The following is a 22654-nucleotide window of genomic DNA, read 5'->3' on the forward strand; positions in this document are numbered from 1 at the left end:
AAAAATAAACATTAAAAAAAAAACAAAAAACAGGGGGTGCCTGGGTGGCTCAGTCAGTTAAGCGTCCAACTTTGGCTCAGGTCATTGTCTCACAGTTCGTAGGTTCAAGGCCTGTGTCAGGCTCTGTGCTGACAGCTCAGAGCCCAGAGCCTCCTTTGGATTCTCTATGTCCCTCTCTCTCTCTGCCCCTCCCCCGCTCATGCTCTGTCTCTCAAAAATAAATAAACGTTAAAATTTTTTTTTAATTAAAAAGAAAAGAAAATGACAGTTTGAAGTGAGACAAAAAGTAGCAGGTGTGTATTTCCATTTTTTACAGTATGACAGACTAGATATCCTGAATGAGATCCTCAATTAAAACACAAAAAACACTGGATGAAGTATTAAAACACAAGTGTAAACCATGCACTGAAGTAGTTAGCTAGTAGGGAATCCAGAGAGGCAATAATTAAGTGAAAACAAGACCGCCAATAGTTATGTCAGTCCTAAAGCCAGCATTCACCCTGTGATTTTGTTGGATAAAGCTTTGAGCCTACTCAAGGTCTTCTAGGAAATCCTCGCATAAAGCTTGAATCCCTAAGGAGTTACACCTTCAACACAGTGGTGAATGAAAACCAACCAACCTTGAAAGATGGGAGGGTAGGGTAACCTATCTTGAATTTTGCACTACAGAAGAAAAAAACTCTAATAATTCATAACCACAAGTGGGCCCCCATACTGGTTTGTCACCCACATTCAATGCTATGTGGGAAATCCTTAAACTTTAAGCAGAAAACAAAATTCCACAAAACTTCCAGCAGAAAATTTGATTTCAAGTTCCTGAGTTGTAGCACCTCAGACAATTGACAATACGAAATGACTTTTCACTGGAGGAATACAGCTTTAACACAGGCCTCAAAGAATTCCCAGATGACATTCCAAGAAACACAAGCTAATAATCAAAATTACAAAACACGGAGGGAAATAAGACACCATTTTTAGAACAAGTCACTATAGAAAATAGAGTAACATCTGCAGAGATTTTACCTACTGGCATTTTTAGAGATTGAGTATTTTTAAACTATAGTTTTTATGTAACAGGAAACAAAATAGAGACTTCAAAATATGGAAGCATGAGAATGAACAAACATTTTTAGAACACACAAATAGAACTTTTAAAAATGAAAAACATAACTGAAATTAAACTCTCAAAGAAGAAATTAAAACAGAATAAAGAATGATAGATTAGAAGAAATCACCCAGAGTGCAGCATAAAGAGCAAAGATGGAAAAGATAATGAGGTTAAGGAACACACAAGTTCCAGAAGGTAACCGACCAGGGAAAGGAGTATTCCAATAAAGCCTCAAAATCTTCCATGACTGTTAGCCAAAAAAGCAACCTCAAGTTTAGGAATCTAACAAATATGTAAAATACATGACAAATCACTACCTGGACTCCCACCATTAAAACTGAAGAAAATCAAAGGCCAACAGAAGGTCCTAAAGTCAACCACAGAGATCAAGAATCAAGTCTCTGTCAACCAATTTTTTTTTAATGCTTATTTTTGAGAGACAGAGAGAGAGAAAGAGCATGAAGTGGGAGGGGCAGAGAGAGAATCCCAAGCAGGCTCCATGCTGTCAGCTCAGAGCCAGACGCAGGGCTTGACCTTATGAACCATGAGATCATGACCTGAGCTGAAATCAAGAGTTGGCCACTTAACCAGCTGAGCCACCCAGGTGCCCCTGTCAATAATTTTTTTTAACAGCAAAAATGAAACTCTTAAAAAAATAAAACAAAAAAAAAAAAAAAAAACAAACAAAAAACCGAGATGTTGAGAGAAAGTACCTATCCACCTAAATTCTATACCAAGCAAAACTATCACTTGAGAATAAAAGTGATATTTTCACACAAACAAGTGAGTATTTTCAAATAAAGAGAATTTACCACTAACAGACATTCTAAGTTATCTAAGATGTTCTTCAGGCAGAAAGATAACTATCCCAGATAAAAAGTCTGGTAAATGTAACTAATATATAAGTCAATTTCAGAAATGACAATGTAGGGGCTACTGGGTGGCTCAGTCAGTTAAGAGTCCAACTCATGATTTTGGCTCTCGTCATGATCTCACTGCTTTGAGATCAAGACTCACATCAGGCTCAGAGCTAACAGCATAGAGCCTGCTTGGGAGTCCCTCTCTCCCTATTTCTCTGCCCCATGCCCATTCATGCTCGCTCACTTGCAAAATGCATAAATTTAAAAAAACTATACAAAAAAATGACAATGTAAAACAAAATCATATCTAATATGCAAGTTTAAAGAAAATACTAACATTACAAACAGCATATACTAACAGAGAGTGAAAAGGCCTTACAATGTTCTAGGGTCCTCAAAGTGTAGCAGAAAAAGAATGATAGTTATTAATATTAGGCTTAATTAAACATACACATTAAACTATCAGAGTAAGTACTATAATGAACATATAAAGTATAACCCTCCAGCTAGGAAAAGGAAAAAAGTGGAATGGAGAACAACAAAAGGCTTCCATGAAACATAAGGAAGGCAAAAAAGGGAAAAAATAGAAAAAAATTTTGAGGTAAAAAAGAAAAACACAAACTAAGACTGTAAATCCAATACCATCAGTAATTACAACAAATGTATATGAACTGGAGATTCTAATTAACAAAAATGGTCAGAAGAGTTTTAAAAATCTGGTTATGTGTGTTTATGAGAGATCTCTAACACATAATGACAATTCAAAAGTTAATGTAAAGAAAAAACTACACCAAATAAATACTAACAAACAAACCAATTCAGGTGTGCATATGCTAGTAAACAGAAGAGACTCCAAGGCATAAAACAGAAAAAAATGTTCCCTACATAATTACAGAATGTTTAGTTCACCAGTAAGTTAACAATTTTACAGGTGTTAGTTAGCTTTTAGTGACCTAACTTCGGTAAGCTAAAAACAAAAAACAAACAAAAAACTCACCAACTAGAAGGCAAGATTGCAAATCCACTTTCATGGCGGGAAATTTTTAAGTGTTTTAAAAATTTTTACATACAGTAAAGTTCACTTTTTTCTTTGGTATACAGTTCTATGAGTTTTAACACATACATATACTATATAACTACCATCATAATGAGGATGTAGAATAGTTTCACAACCCCCAAAAATTAACAGTGGGAAATTTTAACAAATGTGTTTCAACAATTGATAGATCAAGCAAACAAACAAAAAACCAAATGGATTCATATAGAAGATTTACTGCACCCCAGAAATGGAAAATTCATATTCTCTGAAACACAGTGGAACATGTATAAAAATTGGTCACATGCTAAACCCATAAAGCAAGCCTCTCCAGCCATAAAAAACTGATCTGATACAGTTATTGTCTGACCAACATAGAACTTGTAAAACGTTTTTTTAAATAAGAACTAGAATGTACACTTACACTCCATGTAAGTGGAAATATAACACTTCTAAATAACGCATACATACAAGAAATGATGGCAAATATAATATTCAGAACTCAATAGAGTAAAAAATACATATCAATATATGTAGGATGCAACCAAAGTACATGGACGCAACCATGTTTAAAAGCAACTTAAAGCTTTAGATGCTTACGTTACAATTTGAGAACGGCTCAAGACTCAAAGTTGATTTTCCAGCTTAAGAGAGTAGTAAAGCAAGAGCAAAATAAACCCAAAGAAGATAGGAGCAAGAAAATAATAACGGGCAGTAATTAAGGAACTTCAACTTACAATGAAATCAATACAGCCAAATTTTGTTATCTGAAGACTAGTAAGACAGCAAAACATGTGTCAATACTTACACAGAAAAAAAGAACACAGAAATGAACAATATTGGGAATATTATCATAGTAATGTTGCCATTGATGCTGTAACACATTACCAAAAACTGGGTGGCTTAAAGCAACACAAATCGTTTCTCTTAATGTCGTGACATCTAAAATCAAAGTGTCGCCAGGGCGGTATTTTTTCTGGAGTCTTCGGAGGGAAAATCCATTTCCTTGCCTTTTCCAACTTCCTGCACTGCTCGGCACAGAGCCACATCACTCCAACCTGCTGCTTCCATCCCCATGTGTCCCACTACTAACTTTAATCCTCCTGCTTCCCTCCTTTAAGGACCCTTGTGATTACATCAGCTACACCTGGAAATCCAGGAAAATCCTCCCAAGAGCCTTAATTTAATCACATCTGTGAAGCCCCTTTTACCAATTAAGGTAATGTACACAGGTTGTAGGGATTACAAAGTGGACATGGGGGTGAAAAGGGGGCATTCTTAAGCCTACCACAGGGACCAAACCAGACACTTAAGGAATTAACAACATAATAGGAGGATATTACAGATTAGAAAACTTAAATAACATTGGGTAAATTTCTAGACACGTACAACTTACAAAACTGAGCCAAGAATAAGTAACCCTTTAAAGAAACGGTATCAGTAGTTAATCTTGCCATAATGAAAACATAAGGCCGGTGGGCACCTTGGTGGCTGAGTCATTTGGGCCTCCTAACTTCAGCTCAGGCCATGATTTCACCGTTCGTGGGTTCAAGCCCCATGTTGGGCTCTGTGCTGACAGCTCAGAGCTTGGAGCCTAAATGGGATTCTGTGTCTCCCTCTCTCTCTGCCCTCCCCTGCTCTCTCTCTCTTTAGAATAACCATTAAAAATTTTTTTAATAAAAAAGAAAAAAAGAAAAAGAAAACATATGGCCAAGACTGCTTTACTTACCAAGCACTATAGGAACAGGTAATTCCAACACTACAGAAACTCTCCCAGAGAACAGAAAAATAACAAACACTTGACAACTAGTTTTGAGAGGGTAGCATAACCCTGACACCCAAACTAGATGAGAACAGGACAAGAACAAATTAGAAGATGTGCAGAGAGGAAATGACCCCAGACAGACACAGGCTGCTGAAGGGACTCAGTGCCCAAAATGGGTCTATCCTAGGTCCTTGCTGCATCCCTGCCCTTCATACAATTCAGTTGTTCAGTCAGGACTGTTTTAGCCAGTAAAAGTCCCCTTTTTGTTAAAGCTAGTTCAAGCTGGCTATCACCTGGAATACAGTCCTGACTAGTTCACTCTGCCACCAACCAGCCTGCCACATCCAAACTCTTTAATGATATTTGCTAAGTATCATCAACTCAATTATCCATACTAATGCAAGGGCCTGAGGACAAATGGGTAGTGAAAGCCAGGTCAACCAGAAGTACTTTAAAATGCATGCTGTTGCTTTTCCAGCAAGCTCTCTAACTGCATTTTTTTCCCCTAAGCTATTATTAAGATGAATTCAAATTATTCGGGCACAGTGAACTGACAGAATAGACGAAAACAATGAACATCAGGGCAATAAAAACATGTGTAGGATTCAACATTTTCCAAGGATAATCCTCAAAGTAGTTCTCACTCATCTCTCCTCATAGGACTGCTAATTCCTTAAGGGCAGGGACCATTTGTATTTGTTCAGGTAGATGACCTTATAAATAGTCAAGAAGCTTGCACAATCCAATGACCTCTGGGACTGTGTTTCTAAGAGTCTTGCCAAGGACATATTTTCCATCGGAATAGTTAAGATGCCAGTACAGAAACACGCAAAATGGTGAAAAAAGTCAAGTGGAGAAACTCTGTATTCCCTTAAGTAATGCCCCACACTTCAAATTCTCTTAACTAATTAATTCGTTTAAGGTAAAAGAAAAAAAATCCTGAAATAAAAATGAAATTGAGAGAGAACATTTATCAAGATGTAATTGACAAGGAGAAAGATGAAAGTTCCAGAAGAGCCTTAACAATGTTCTCAATCAATAAAACACCTGGCAAACAAATTAACTCCATTGTACTTTCACAGCATCCACAGCAGGTGATGAAAAATTAGACAAGAAGGTCAACTAGAGACTGGACTACATGTCCTGAAACCACAAAACCTGAAACCTACTTCACTCAATAACTAGTACCACAACTTTCTGAGTAAGCACAATATTGGTAACATTTTCAGCCATCACCAAAATGATGAGCTATTACAGGGATTCTTAATAGGTGGGTGACAAGGGAGGTCAAATTTTACATAATCTAAATGCAGATAATTGCTTGGGGCTAAGTCAGGGCTCAACAATTTGATGGACTGTAGGGCTGCAGGAAGGAGAACACAATTATACTCAGAACTCGGGATAAGGGGCCAATAGGGAGGCACTGTTTCCTCATTCACACATTAAGTGTTCAAAGGAACAAGAATCTAGACTCTCCATGCTCAAAAAGATCCAGATTTCAGACAGGAAATAACTTTCGAAATGCCTCTGCTTCTCAACAAGCACAAACTACAAGATCACCCACAAGTATCCTTGTTAGGGTCCCAGCCAACATCACTTTCCCCTCTTGCCTTGTTAGTCTGTACCCTGTAGGGGACAACTGGAAATAATGTTGAATGTTGTTTTGCTGTCTCAACAAGCATTATATATTCATCCCCAAGAGATCTGAAAATAAAGTCAAAACTAACATTAAAAAAAAAAAAGAAGAAAGAAAAAAAAGTTCTTCTAGCTAATAAGAGAGCAGTAAAGCACGATTATGGGTTTCCTCCCTCCCCCTGCCCAGATCAAGGGACTGCATTCCCTCGGGTTTTTATATTCTTGTATAATATTTAATTAAATACTCTGTTCCTACTGGTTTATGTACTAGAGAACACTAATTTTAGAAAACCGATTAGCTAGTTCTTTCTAACTGTATGTTATTGTAGCTAAGGTCAAATTTTTCACTGAAACTATGGCAACAAAACTCCAGTATTCTTTGTCGACAAAACTGAGGCAAAGTTCTCCAGAGATAGGCCTCCACTAGATGGCTAGACCTAGGCTGGATTATTCTATTTCTTACTTCTACCTGAAATGCTATGTTCCTGGGAATGGTTGGGGGGAGGGGAGAGGACCTCAGTCACAGAAATTTGCTAGCATAAGTCCAAGTGAGCTTATATAGAAGTGTCATCACTGATAACATTTTTAGACACATGTAATTTTAGCAGCACAAAACATCAAGACATTTCAGAAGCACCCAAATTGGAACTCAAATGTACCCGGAAAAATACCAGATGAAAAAAGGAACTTTTAAAATTTAAAAAAAGAGGAATAATTGCCCAATTTATTTTCTCAATTATTACAACTGCTCAAATTGGAGTTTTTCCTGCACTGATCTCCAGCTATTGCTTTGTAAAGGAAAAAAACACTGAGCCTTTGAAGGGACAAATTCTTCTCCCCACACCTATGGCCACTTTCTACTTATTTCCCCAAACCAGTGCCCATGGACACAAGCACAGTTTTTGCCTTCTATAGGAGTCATGCTGGCCTCTCGCCTTAGAGGTTCCTCTGCCTTGGCTGACAGGACCAAGGAAGCAGCCAGTGGTTCATCCCTTCTCCTCAGAATTAAACTGTCCTCAAAGACAGGGAGAATGTCACTCTGCAGGCTAACTGGCAAGAACCCCTCCAAACTTACAACACATGGGGGTGGGGGTAGAGGACTTTCAGGAAAACAGCAGATTGGCAATATCTTCCTCCTGTCTGTCAAGAGTGGCTGGAATGCCTGCTGCTTGGGTTAAGATAAACACAACTTCCTCTCCCAGCTAGCCTTGTAATTTTATACATAAGGCAGGATTACCAGCTGGAGCAAATGCGCCATCAGTAACCGAAGCTCTGGTCAAGGCTTGTGCAAGTAGGAAAAAAAGGCCTCATGGCTTCCCTTCAAAAGTTCACAAGCTCTAGAGCTCCCTCTTGATTATGAGGCAAAGCCAATAAAAATCTAAGAAATTCAGAAAGGTCAAAGTGTGGTTGTAGACACCTTTGTATAATCCACATACTCAAATTTTAAAACAAACATATCATGGTTAAACAAGGCAAGGGCTAGGTGTGATCTTCATAAAAAATGTCCTGAGAGCTGCTAATTGCAGATTTAGTCATGACAGCTACTTGACTACCACTTCCAGAGTGCTTAGGTTGTGCTCAGCATGTTGCTAACTCTGCTATATGCACACACCACATCAGCCTAAAATAATTCAATCAGTTCCATACTATTATTAACCATAGTAACCAGCTGGAGAAGTAAGGTTTAGAGAGATTAAGTCATTGCCCATGGTCACTCAGCTAATTAAGAGGTAGAGTAGGAACCTGACCCCACCTCTGACTCCAGAGCCAGCCCTCCTAACCACTACCTTCCATGGCCTCCCCACCATACCTCACAGTCATTAAAATCAGATTCTGCAGGAGTTTAATTCAGATTTTTGGTTTTTGTATTCATTCACCTTTTCCAATATTCAATAATTTCATCTTTCCACTACTTTGCAATGTTATCTGCTGGTTGGACTGAACACATTGGATCCCTGAGAGTTCCTCACTTGGAGAGTGTATCTGTCCTCTCCCCAGCTGTTTGCTGACCCAACGCCCCCAACCACAAGGCTTCCACAGGAAGCAAAACAGAAAAAACAGCTGGGTTCTTTGGTGGGAAAACAGACACTTATGGTCAAATGGGATCATCTACCTAACCTCTGTCCCCAAAATGAAATTCCCTCTTCAAAATCCCTGACAAATGGTTAGTCCCCTTTGAATGAGAGGAAACTCAATCATTTGAAGCAGGCCTCTTCCTTGAGCAATTGTTTGGCACTTATAATCAGAAGCAAGTTCCTTAAATCCGAAACTCTGACTCTGGTCACTTTTATCTGCTGGCCCTAATTCTCTATTATTGTTCTGAGCTCAGGACATCCGTCTTCCATATGACAGCCCTAAATTAAGGGAAGATTGACAACTGGTCCTTAGAGCCTTGCAAGAGAATGGCAGCCACTCAGAAATGGTACAATCTCAGGCCTCTCCCCAGACCTACACAATCAGAATCTGCATTTTTAACAAGATCCCCTAGTGGATTCTATACACATTCAAGTTTCAGAAGCAATGCCTTAGAGGGCTCTTTTCATTTATTCTACAAATATCTAAGAGCCTACTATAGGCCAGGACCTGTGCAAAACCTTAGGGGAGACAGGCCTCATTCCTAACCTCAGTTAAGATAGAGCTGGGTAGGAGTGAAGTCATAAACCAGCAATAACAGCAAAGAGTTTTATAGCATGTAATAGAGGCCAGCTGCTCCTTTAAGTACCTAACATGGACTGGCTCCTTTGATCCTCCCCAATACACTAGGAGACACATAGAATCATAGCCCCATTTTCAAGATGAGGAAACAGAGGTACTGAGAGGGTACGTAATGGGTCCAAGGGAACATGATCAGTAAAACGCAGAGGTGAGAGTCAAACCCAAGAAGTCTGGCTTCAGAGTCTTTGAAAAGGAGGAGCAGCTTAAGTGCACACAAGAGGCCAGTGAAGATACTTCAGAGGGAATGTATGAGGTCTGAAGGATGGGTGGGCATTAGGGGGACTGGGGAACCCAAGAGGAAGGACAGAGATGGGGAGATCATTTCAGCGAGAAGAAAAAGGGCATGCAAAGGCCCAGAGGGTAGAGCAAGCACAGTGACTGCCAGGAAGAAATAAATCAGTTTGGCGGGAGCACAGAACGTAGCGTGGGACTGCAGATGAGGCTGAGAGGTAAGCAGAGTGACTCATGCAGGGCCCTGTGAACCCTGGAAGTACGTCGTATATCCTAAGCACAACTAGGGAACAACCCAGGGCTCCACCCAGCCAATGACACCATCAGATTTGCACAGATTCCTCTGGCTGCAGGCAACACTGCATCAGAGTGGGAGGCCCCCACATTCAAAACAGGCAAAGAGGGAAATGCAGCAACAAGCAAGGAGGTCATTGTAGGAGCTTAGGTGAGAAATTCTTAAGCTGGTCTAAAATGTCTTAAGTTTCCTCCATTACTCATTGGGCAACATGAATGCAATCATTTTGCGACCCTTCCTCCTAGTTACTCCTCCTTGAGCTTTATTCCCACTGAGCAATATGCCTCTTAAATGTGGAACCCAGGACTTGGTAAGAGGCCCCAAATGTTTCCTGAGCAGCACAGATCTATTCACTGGAGTGGTTCAGTGGAGACTTTCTAGCCCTCCAGATGTGGGTTCAAATCCTAAGTCTAGCTTGATTACAGGTCCTTTCTGGGCTTGGGGTGCCCAACTGTAAAATGGGGATAAATACCACCTACCACACCACAGGGGTGTTTCAACAGTCAAGAAGAAAAGTAGGCCATGAGCCTACCAAGAGGCCAGACACAAAAGAGGAAGATCTTTAACCACATCTTTTTCTTGATCATGAATTTAGTGAAGGCAAGGAATCTCAAAACCATAGGCATCAGAGAGAGACAAGAGATCAAACACTGGGGGTCAAAGAGAAAGTACGCTCAGAAGGTAAGGCCAGTCCACTACTCCAGGAGAAGACAAGTCAACTATAAAAAAAAAAAATCTTTTCAGAAGACCAGACTCAGGTAATGTGGAGAGAGGTGATAAAACAGTATAAGGCACCCCTGTAAAAAAAAAAAAATCACTTGTTGACCTAAAATGTCACTAGCAGAAACACTGGTAGCAATGGGAAAAGTGAAAACCTTTTCAGGAAAAAACATGAATTCTTCCCCAACCAGCTTTGAAAAAAGGACCAACATTACACCAGGCACTGGGCCAGAAGTGCAGGGTAAGATGTGGTCCCTCCAGGTGCTCCAAAATCTAGCTATGGAGACAAAAATAGAAAACAGCTGTGATAAATATTATAGTCCAGGTTGTTAAGCAGGCAGGTAGCTAGTACCTCTAGTATGTAGACATTTGTTCCTGTCAGCTCATCTCAGAAGGACTTATTTTGGGGTAATAGAGGAGGAACCTGAGCAAGAAACCAGCAATTTAGTGAAGGAATATTTGAAGACTGGTCCCCTTCTAAATTTTTTTTCCTTACATTTTATTTATTTTTGAGAGAGAGAGAGAGAGAGAGAGAGGGAGAGGGCGCGCACACGTGGGGGAGGGAGGGGCAGAGAGAGGGAGACACAGAATCTGAAGCAGGCTCCAGGTGCTGAGCTGTCAGCACAGAGCCCGATGCGGGGCCTGAACCCAGGAACTGTGAGATCATGACCTAAGCTGAAGTCGGACACTTAACTGACTGAGCCACCCAGGTGCCCCAAAGACTGGTTCCCTTCTAAACACAGTTTACGGTAGGTATTAGGGGGGTTTCTGATATCAGATTGTCTGGGTTCAAAGCCTGGGTATGCGAACTTCTACCTAGCTAATCCTGGCCCAGACATTCAACACATTGTGCTTCAGCTCCCTCACCTGTAGAAGGTTAACTATAGCTGCCTTATGGGGTTATTACGAGGGTCAAACAGATTAATGCATATAAAGGTAATGATATAAATTAAATAGATTGAGCTAATTAATGTACATATGCACTATACAAGCTATTCACTCTTATTTACAGAAAAGACAATACCATTAAATATAGAAGGTAATGGGGAAAAAAAATGCTTCTTAAATCTATGCCCCAAACACAGCAGCCTAACAGATAGTGTGTGTGGAAACCCAGACTGTGTCCCAATACCAATTTTGATACAGGATTTTTCTTTGACCCCAGGAGTTTTCCTAAATCTAATTTCCATATCTGAGAGAGAGAGAGAGAGAGAGAGAGAGAGAGAGAGAGAGAGAGGAAGAAAGAAAGAAAGAAAGAAAGAAAGAAAGAAAGAAAGAAAGAAAGAAAGAAAGAAAGATGAGTTATCTTAAGCTCAAGTGATTCACCACATATCTTCATCAATGCTCTGAAGACAGGATAATAAAAGCCTTTCCCTTAAGAAAAAGTCTTTCATCAACCACTATGTTGTACTTTCAGGAAAACCATGTAACAGCGTGACAATATGACCCCATTACACTTGCTTGCTGTCCCAATCAATTTTGCCCTCAATGGAGGAAGCCACAACAGCAATACTGAGATTGAATTACATGACAAGGTCAACATTCCCATTGCAATGCAAGTGTTTTCTGCATTGGAGCTGAAAGCTGTTCTCCATTAGTAAATCAATTATTACGTGTAAACGAATATAAAAACAGGGGTCCGAGGTCTAATTTCCATGTGTCACTCAGATAGTCACACAGGAAGCAATCCAGGGCATCAGAGTAAGCACAAGCTCTCTTGTGCCCATGTGCAGGATGCCCCAGAGCCTTCAGACAAGCAGCTCAAAGCTTTGAGCAAGTAGGCAGAAATCCAGTGAGGGACACATGCAGCAGTGTGTGGGACTCCAGCATAATCAAGCAGCAGGCATCATCCCAGTGAATGTGTGACACACTGTGAGCATTCTATGTTGCCTGGGGAATGGATTTAAATTACAGTGTTGTTCCCTTTGAATGGAGTCTGTTGGTGCAAGATTGAGATAAGCTGGTAAATCTGAAATGAAGATTATAAAAAACCTACTAATCTTTTTATTAAATTTGAATTGATTTTGTGAACACAAAAGCGACTTTCCTACAAAGCAGCTCCACGCAGGCGCATGCACACCCAAAACCTTCAATATGCCTCAAAGCATATATACTTGACAAGCACCTCAAGTAGAGGGGTTTTTCTGCCTTATTTTACAAGACAGGCAGAAACTAAGTCCTTTACCCCCACTGTGAGAGGCCCATCATGGATTAGAATCAAAAGAACAGACAAATTTTAAGTTAGGCCTTCCCCTTTGCATGTGGGTATTTAAAACTAAGATATGGGTTCATTCCTTCAATGCTTTGCCAAAAGAAAAAAAAAATGTTGCCTAGCAACAATTAAGGCAACGTGCAGCAAAGGAGGGTGGTTTGAACGAAAGCTAAGCCAGTGAGTTTGTTATGGTCACCCTAGTCCAGAGACCTTTGTGACCCAAGACCGGGCTGTGTCCCCATCTGGCCTCAGAGTAAGGCCTGGCTGTTTCCATCCTTTTGTCGTATCTGATCAAAGGATATCTGCAATCCCAAAGAAATAAAAACCTACTTCTGGACAGCACCAGACTCCTGAACATCAATGCCCTCTTGTGAAATGTTAACTGGCTTGTTTCTGGCACCAATCACAAAGTTCCGAGCTGAAAGAGATCTTGGAAGTCACTTTGCCTACATTCCACTTAACAGATAGAAAAACTGAGGCCTGCAGAGAGGGAATGACTGTCTCAAATTACCATAGCAGTTGGCAGCAGATACTGGTCTGGAAACTGGCTCTCAGATAAGATGATGCTCTTTACTTCAGTCTTAGTTTTCCCACAAGGGCTAAGAACCACTGCCTACCTCCACCTAAACACAGGTAAACAATGATCAGGTAAGCGGGTCACTGCTACTTAAATACTTATCACCCGACCATGAAAAATGCCATTCTTATTTGAAGCCCCTTTCAAAACCACTGGGGGGTGGCGTGTGATATGAAACCACTTTCTCTCCATCAAGACATCCTAAGTCCACAACTCCCCTAACAGGTGGGCTGGCACAGTGCAAGCACACTGGGACTGTGGAAAACAACAGTAAATGTGACAAGGCCACAGGCCTGACCTTCAAATTCATGGCCAAGCTTTAGGTCCAAGACTGGCTTGTCATAGCCAAGCAACATAGACTTCTTCCCAGTATGATCTGGAGACTGTGATTCCAGGCTTTCACTGCTAAGCAGGACACTTGCTGAGCAATCTAGAGCTGTCAGTCAACTTGGAGATGCCCAGGAATCAGGTTATACCTGCTCAGACCAGACCTTCGCTCTCAATACAGACAGGACTCACATCAAGCTGTAGGTAACATGTTGCATATCCCACATATGCATATATACAATATACCCGAAGATAACTTGTCCTGGATGTAGTTAAAAACACATTAAGTCAAGGGGCGCCTGGGTGATTCAGTTGGTTAAGCGTCCAACTTCGGCTCAGGTCATGATCTCACAGTTTGTCAGTTCAAGCCCCTCATCGGGCTCTGTGCTGACAGCTCAGAGGCTGGAGCCTGCTTCAGATTCTGTGTCTCCCTCTCTCTCTGCCCCTCCCCTGCTTGCACTTTGTCTGTCTCTCTCTCTCGAAAATAAACGTTAAAAAAAAAAAAGATTGGCCTCTTGAACTGAATGGAGAAGATCAAGTTTTGAGGGTAAGAACTTTACCATTGCCCCATTCTGAAAAAGCAGATTACACAATAAATAGCGTGTTCAATACTAACGCCTATCTTATTTCCGGAAAACCCCAGACCTTGTTGCTCCTCCAATACCCCTGGAGGTTACATTTAAAACAGCAAAGACTGTAGGATCAAAATAAGAATGGTAGTTAATTTCCTTCTTTTCTTTAGAGAAGATGCTGTTATATTTAGTAGGGGGAAGGGGTGGGTGGGGGTGGAAGAGGAAAACATCATCTCAAGAAAGGAATTCTCTAACCACAAAGTTTCTATTGCCGGTTTCTATCTAATGTTTGTCTTCCTTCTTTCAAGATCACAGGCAAAGCCAACACAAACCAGCAAGAAAAGAGATTCTGTCTTACTTGCCATGGACACTTCCACTTTAAAATGGTACTATATTAACTAAAGGGCTAAAGTAACTGAATTATTCTACTTTTCAGCTCTTCTCATCACCTAGAGGACAAGGGATATTGTCCAAAATTCTTTTGGATAATCAAAGAAGCTTGTAAAATTTTCGTGAAACAGATGTGCACCCAATCCTTTCTTCCTGATGAAGTTCCAGGCAGGAGATATATTCAAGGGAATCACCACAAAAGCAATTTACTTGGTAATGTACTTTTACCTATCAGGAAGAAGCAAGTGTATTAAGATTTTAATTCTTTTGCATCTACAATGAAAAATAACAGCTATCAGTCAATGAGCAGGTCTTAGGTATCAACCAAGTACTCTGATTGGTTCTTTACCCTTATTATCATCGATCCTATTACCTTTAAAGGGAAGGAATTCTCTTCCCCCATATTATAGGTGAGGAAACAAGCTTAGAAAAATTAAGTAATCTATCAAGGTCACTTAGCTTGCATACAGGAACCCTGGGACTCAAACCTAAGCCATTGGGTCCCTGTGCAAACCCCTACTCACAAAAGCATTTAAACACAAAAAGACAAACAATAATTATTTTCATATCGTTAAAGGATTCATATATAGGATGCCCTTCTGCCAACATTTATGAGCACTAACCTCTGTAAGAAGTACCAGGAATGAAAAGATAGGAGTAAATAAAGCTTACTCTGTCCTTAACTCAAGGGCAGGCTCCGTCACTGCTAAATTTGAAACACCCACTTAATCTTCACGGTAACCGTATGAGGTACCGACTCATATAATCTCCCATTTTACAGATGAGAAAACCAAGCTTCACAGAAAACCGAGCTTAAACATTTTGTCCAGGGTCACACAGCTAAGAATTAGAACGTGGATGTGAACCCAGAAAGCCTGATCCTAGGGCCTATAATATTAATCACTAGAGTAGCAGACTTTAAGAGGAGCCCACAAAATTAAAAACCCCAAGTCAGAAGCCACAGGGAGCATTACATAAATAGGCCTTTGGTTTCCATTTACTTAAGAACAGGTTATGATGGTTCTCAATATAGGAAATAACTTGGCAAGGAAACAATGGAAGCAACAACAAATCTGACTGACTAAATGTAGCTCTGCTGATTGCTCAGATAAAGACTCCATCATCCCATCCGGCTGCTTGCCAGCATCTCACTTTTCCATATGTGTTTGTTAAACTCCACAGTGTAATGGCACGGCAAGGAAATGGACTAGAAATGCCTCCAAATTGCCCAAATGCCCTATGCACAATTTCTAAACATCAAAATGGCTTCAACTTCAAAAAGCACTTGTATTTGGAAAGGCAATAATCCCTTCCAAAAGAGAAATCTGTTTCTTCATTTTAGGGGAAAAAAAAAATCTTTTTTCAAAGAATGCTGCACCAGAATTGAAGGGCTGCTTTGGAAAGTGTTTAAATCCTCGCCCAGATTCCAAGGTGGAGGAGATCTTCCTGGCACTCTGCCTGGGCCCCTCACCTGCGTGCAGGGGCCCTCCAGTGCAGCAAGAGGAATTCAGGCAGTCCTGACCCACATTTGAAAAGCCTGCAGCAAAGCTTGTTTTGAACCGGATTTTCCCACAAGTGCAAAGCACCTCACAACCTAGAAACCTTTATTTTTAATTTATGAGGAAAAGTAGTCAACTTATCAAGTTGCTGTCATGTGACTACCTGTAGAACCAGGCCAGGCCATAAACAAAGTTCGGTTCTTTCCAAGTGACCTCTATCAGATTGTCATTTTTATCTCCAAACAGCCCCTTCAAATTGGCCACCAGATACATATCTAAGCACAAGCACTTTTACCCTAGTGCCAGGAAAACAAATATGTCTTCTGACTTCCTGTGGGTATGGTCCTATTTAACATTCTAAACCTATATTCAAATAGCCACTGGTTAAATTTGTACAAGGCATTAACATCTTTCTCAAGGTTCCTTTCCCAGCTATCACGGCCTGCGTGCAGAGTGGGATAGAGCTCACACTAGCAATGAGCTCCCTGCATTTGGCTCCAACTGCAAAGCCACACTTCAACCAGCTCACCCTTAAGTAATAAAGCCAGTAGTTTATAGCCTAGGCTACATTAGCAGTGGTTCTTGACCTTGGCTACACAGGAGAATCACCCGGGAAGCTTTAAAAAATAATAATAATAATAATAATAATAATGCCAAAATAAATTAGAATCCCTGAGTGTGGGACTCAGACATTATTACTTTTCAAAGTCCCACATCTGACTGTGCAGCCAAAGTTGAGAACTACAGCTCCTACTCCATCCATCCCCAGGTATGTGACCCTAGACAAGATACTTAACGTCAACCATAGAGGGCTTCAGTCCCCTCACAGGGCGGACAGACCATTCCAGGAGCTAAAAATTTAGCAAAGCCCTTAGCACAGCACCTGGCACTGAGTCCACTGAGCTTGACCCTGTTAAAAGATAAACTGAGGCATATTTTATTATTCAGTGTAGAGCATTATTCCTATAAGTAACTGGCTTATGACTATTAGATCAAATCCTTCATTTCTGCTACATTCAGGATTCTGTTCTGAAAAAGTCATGGATGAAGGGTTGAAAATAAAAGGCCACTGAGGCCAGAGCTGCCTCAGGATCCTGTCACAGGGGCATATGCCAACAATTTTTTTTCAATAGTCTTCCCTCCTGCCCCCCAACCTCCCAGGTGAAAACATTCTCCTGATAGTCTCATGCCAACTGGAGGCAGCTCAACACTAAACATCTCTAAATCCTTCTCTCCATCTGAACGTCTGCCTTCTATTTTATTCTAAGTCCTTTAGCTTTTATCCAAACAGTTGCTATATCACTACAGTTTCTACATCTACCAACAATAAGAACTCATAACTCAAATGATGTAACCTGAAAATGGCAAGGTCTGAGCCCTTTGGAATCAAGGCCAAGAGTCAAATAGTGACCCAATGGGTTCTCAACCCGAGGTCAGTATTTTTTTTAATGTTTATTTATTTTTGAGAGAGACAGACAGACAGACAGAGCACAAGCAGGGGAGGAGCAGAGAGAGAGAGGGACACACAGAATCCAAGCAGGCTCCAAGCTGAGCTGTCAGCACAGAGTCTGATGTGGGGCTAGAACTCAAAAGCCTTCGGATCATGACCTGTACTGAAGTTAGACACTCAAGCGACTGACCCATCCAGGAGCCCCAACCCCAGTTCATCATTAAAAAAAAAAAAAAAAAACACTTGTGGGGGCACCTGGGTGGTTCATTCCGTTAAGCACCTCACTCTTGATCTCAGCTCATCATCTCACAGTTCATGAGTTAGAGCCCTGCATCAGACTCTGCACTAACAGCGTGGAGCCTACTTGGTAGTCAGTCTCTCTGTCTCTGTCTCTTCCCCTCCCCCGCTCGTGCTCTCTCTCTCTCTCTCTCTCTCACACACACACACACACACACACACGCTGTCATGCGTGCACGCGTGCGCTCTCTCTCTCAAAATAAATGTAAAGAAATCACTTGGGAAGCTTAAAAAAATGCCCGTGCCCAGGCCACAACCCTCCAAGATTCATTTGATTGGTCTGGAGCAGGGCCCTAAGTATCCGTTTAATTGTATATCTCTCCCAGATATTTCTATGCAGCTAGAGTTGAGAACTACAAACCACAAAAACAAGAAAGAAAAACAAAATGTTTATCATCTTAACATACCAATTATATTTTAAACACCTTCTGGAATAAAAGTAAACTACCTTGGGAGGAAAATAACAAATGTAAGAGGCTTAAAAAGCCAGGGGGTACCTGGGTGGCTCAATTAGTTAAGTGTCTAATTTAGGCTCAGGTCATGATCTCATGGTTTATGACTTCAAGTCCCACATTGGGTTCTATGCTGACAGCTCAGAGCCTGGAGCCTACTTCGGATTCTTTGTCTCAGTCTCTCTCTGCCCTTCCCCTGCTTGCACTCTCTCTCTCAAAAATAAACATTCAAAAACAAAAAGAAAGAAAGAAAAGAAAAGAAAAGGAGAGAAGAGAAGAGAAGAGCAGAGCAGAGCAGAGCAAGCCAGGAGTGGTGGGGAGCTACTGGTAATAAGGCTGTCATGTGGAGGTCTTTTACTTCAAAAAATAAGTACAATAATCAAGAACTCCTCACTCCAGGTTGAAGCATCTAGAAATACCAGAGCCCCTAAGGCAGAGCGGGATCTGCTTCAATGACACATGTTCCTTGTGACCAGATCGATAAATCCTGTTCAGGGACATACTTGCACAAATGTAAACATTTAAGCTGAATTTACACTGACCAACATGTATTCAATATACACATGAAGGCTCTAATAAAAGCCATTCTAATCTTGACGTTCAACTTATTTATGCATTTTCAAAAGGTCACAAAGCTTGGACTTGAAATCATACTTTTAAAAAAAATGTAAGCAAATTAACCTACAACTGCTTATTAAACTCACATCTGCATAAGCAATCGTGCGCGCGCGCGCGCGCACACACACACACACACACACACACACACACACACACACACAGAGACACACTTGCTGAATTTTCAATTAAAGCAGGGTACCCATTCCAGGAAGGTCATCAACTTACCTCTGAATTTCTTGGGTGGATTATTAAGGTCCCCAGCTTCTGGCTGTACAACACAACGATCGTCAACCAGGCTGTGAAGACAAAGATAAACATTCTATGAGGCCAAGTCTAAGAAAATAAAACCTAAGCACTATGCAAAAATTGTACATCCAGGGCTACTCCTGTGCAAAACTTATATGGCCATGTTCTCCTGCCACGAAGCTGTTTACACGAGAGGTTTCCCATGCAGGGAGCTAAACCTAATCCACAATCCCAGGTTGTGCTTCTGCAATGCATACATGAACCTCCTATTTTCTATGGCTCTTTTCCCTTAACCACGTCCATGATGGATTTGAGCACAACATGCAGTAATGCTGAAGTCGGGAGGGATAGCAAGAGGTGAGTGCATTCAACTCATGGTGGATGAGGGGCCCATTTGGTGCCAGGCACAGTGCTGGGCTCTGGGGTGTGAGGACAAATATGAACCAGGCCCTGCCCTTAGGGAGCTCAAAGCTAGCACAGGAGCCACAAAAGCAAACTAATGAAGAGAATCCAATCTAAGGGCTCTAAGAGAAAGGACAACAAAATTCAGTCAGGAACTAACTGTGCCTGAGGCCATCTGAGAAGCTGCTAGCAGACAGTCATATGGAACTACTGGAAATTGAAATAGAGGTGGGGAACAGTACAAAAAGTTATAAATAAGCAGCCTGCAATTATATACAGACCCTGTATTTAGAAATCCAGACTGACCAATCGAACTTACACGATTCTTTTAGAAGAACCTATTTAAAATACTGTGTGTTTTGAACAGATGAGCAAATTGAGAGTGAGAAGTTTAAATGATTTATACAAGTTCCTAACACTAGTATTGGTCATTTCCAAGTGACTGCAGAACTTGCACCCAGCTAATATACTATGGATTTCCAGGATTTCTTCCATTTGTCTGTGCTGCTTTTTCCCAAAAGCAAGGTACCATTAGCCAGCCTTTCTCTTACCACTGCTTCCTCCAAAATTCAACTTCCCCTCCTGGACCGGTTTTCAAGACTGACTCAGAGCCCTCATCTTCTCCATGAAGGTCTCCCTGCCAAGCCTGTCTTGGACCAGGCATTCCCTGCCTCTCCTCCTGTCTTCCCTCCTGTCTTCCCTACCTCACTACACAAATGGTGCAGGAGGCTATGAGCTCCCTGGGGGCAGAGAAATGTGTGTGATCCAAAAGATGCCCAAGCCTAGTACATCTTCCTGCCCAGGCAAGGTGCTCGGTGCATCAAAGTGGGTGAATCAAAGTGACTAGAGTAGCCCACCAGCAGCTTGCCTCAGCTCTAAGACGCAAGACCTTTCTCCATCAAGAAGAGCAACAGTGTGGTCAATGGCTTGAGCTTTTATGCAAAAGTCGAGCAGAATGTGCACATTTCCAACTCCCACCTGGAGCCCCTATGAATGTAAATACAGTAATGCCACCAGAACTGATATAATGTGTGAACTGGGGGAATGGCTTGGAATTTAATGTACAGCTGGGTTAAATACTCATCAAGTTCTGAAACAAGGACAAGGGGTAGGAGAAAGGGCCCCAGGCTAAGCCAGAAGACAAATGAATTGAAGATGGCACTTTGCCATCTACTAGCAGCTTGACTGTGACTACATTACTTGATTCCTCCTGGTCTCAGTTCCTTTATATGTAAAACTCAAAGAGTTGGGCTCAAGGATTCTCAAATAGGGATATGTTCATCAGACTTTCCATTTGTTTATAAAATATATTGATACCAGGTCCCTATCATACCCAGGCCTACTAAAGCTGTGTTCCGGGATGGGACCCAAGAACTTCTATTTTTAACAAGTTCCTCAGGTGATTCTGCAGCACACCTCTACACAGCATGTGCACACACCCCGACTCTCCAAGGTCCAATTCAAGTTCTAAAGCTCAGTGAGTCAAGAGAGCCAGGTGGGAGATAACTGCCATCTGTATAAATGGAATGTGACTGGGGAGTTAGAATGCCAAGTTCTACAAGAACTGGTGGTCATTCACTGTCATTCACAACTAGTACCCCATAAATGTTAACAAATATTAAAAGGAAGAAGAAGGCCAAACTTTATTTTCCAAGTCCATTTTGAACCAAGGAAAAACTCATCTGAGGTAAGGAGTAGAGCCCAAAATTCAAAATGGGCCATCTACACATTAGAGAAAAAGGAAGGAGGGGCACCTGGGTGGCTCAGTCAGTTAAGTGTCTGACCTCCACTCATGTCATGATCTCACAGTTCATGGGTTCCAGCCCAGCGTCGGGCTCTGTGATGACAGCTCAGAGCCTAGAGCCTACTTCAGATTCTGTGTCTTCCTCTCTCTCTGCCCCTTCCCCACCTGTGCTCTGTCTCAAAAATGAATACTAAAAAAAATTTTAAGAAAAAGTGAGAAGGAACCTTATAATTAATTTGTTTATAATACTTGAGGGAAACTCTTATAAAGCAAAGAATTCGTACCTCATAAAAATTCTAAGAAGGGACGCTCTCGAAGAAGAGGACAAAGGGAAAGGCAGCACTAAGATTTCAGGGGCTGCCACAAGTGGGCTCAGCTATCAACTGGAAGTAAGCCTGGGTGACTGGAAGGGCAATGGCACCATTAAAAGAAATCAGGGCCATAGAGAGGAGATGAGGCATAAGGTGGGGCTGGGGTTTAATAAGGCATCCACAGGAGTAAGAGCTGTGGGCAGACAGTGAGGAGGGTGATGAGCCGATTCTGCCTGACAACACGGATTGTCAGGAAAGGTAGGGAATGCAAAGTCTACCCCTCTCAAGGCAACTGCTAAGAGCACTGGTCCTGGAGTCAAGGTTGTTCACAGCTGTGAAGCCTTGGGCAGATGACTTCACCTCTCAGAAGCTCAGAGGTTTTTGCCTCCATAAAGAGGAATAATAATAATGCTCACTCTAAAGAGGTGTTTGGGGATTAAAGGCAAGATGTATATACAGTACGGAGCACAGTGCTATAAATATCCATAGGACTCCTGTAAGGGGTTACTCCTATTTATTACCATCGCTGGGAAATAAGCAGAGGATCCAAGATTCAAACATGAGGAACAGAAAAAGGAAGGACTCAGCCAAGAAGAGAAAACGGGCAATTGGAGACGCACAAACAGGAAGGCCTCTTAGCCAAAAGCCACAGAAGAGAAGTTGTGAAGGGTGGGTCTCTGGTGTAGAGAGGTTAAGAAAAGTAAGAACTGACAAACACTTAGTGAGTTTGGTGATCAAGATGACTTTTGAAAACAAACATTTTCTACAACAAGGTCCAACTGAGCTAAGATTCTACATCTGAAGTAACTTGTTCCTTGAGGCTAGAGTGACCTGAATGACAGCCTGAGAATATCCATTCTGCACAAATACCAGAGAACAAGCATGCTTTCAATAATAGCTGTTATTAAAAGAGAGGTTCTGGCTGCTATAAGAATAAGGTTCTTGGAGAAGCTGTTGGCTTTCCTTCCCCCATTTGAGATCAGCTCCTGCCAAATTCAACAATTCCACCCTGGGGCCTAACTACTGTCTACACAAAGACAATCAAGACCATTCCTTTGTCTTCTGGAGTTAACCATCTTGATTCTCCATTCTGCTTCTCTCTGCCTTTGGGGCTATTTCACTTCTCATTTCCTCTTGCAGACAATGGGAGGAGGAAAAGGGATAAGATCATCCAATAAGGACATTATGGAAT

General features: G+C 41.4%; 1 protein-coding gene across 8 annotated transcripts in view; it reads right to left on the reverse strand.

Moving 5' to 3' along the window:
* ITPR1 (inositol 1,4,5-trisphosphate receptor type 1) overlaps nt 1-22654 on the reverse strand; it is a 325544-nt gene that overhangs the window by 279199 nt on the left and 23691 nt on the right. For all 8 annotated transcript variants that reach the window (XM_053219026.1, XM_027042521.2, XM_053219028.1 and 5 more), the window contains exon 4: nt 18985-19055. In XM_053219026.1, coding sequence (XP_053075001.1) covers nt 18985-19055 — 71 coding nt within the window. The remainder of the gene's footprint in view (nt 1-18984; nt 19056-22654) is intronic.

Source organism: Acinonyx jubatus, chromosome A2 (genome assembly GCF_027475565.1).
Source record: "Acinonyx jubatus isolate Ajub_Pintada_27869175 chromosome A2, VMU_Ajub_asm_v1.0, whole genome shotgun sequence".
Taxonomy (NCBI): domain Eukaryota; kingdom Metazoa; phylum Chordata; class Mammalia; order Carnivora; family Felidae; genus Acinonyx; species Acinonyx jubatus.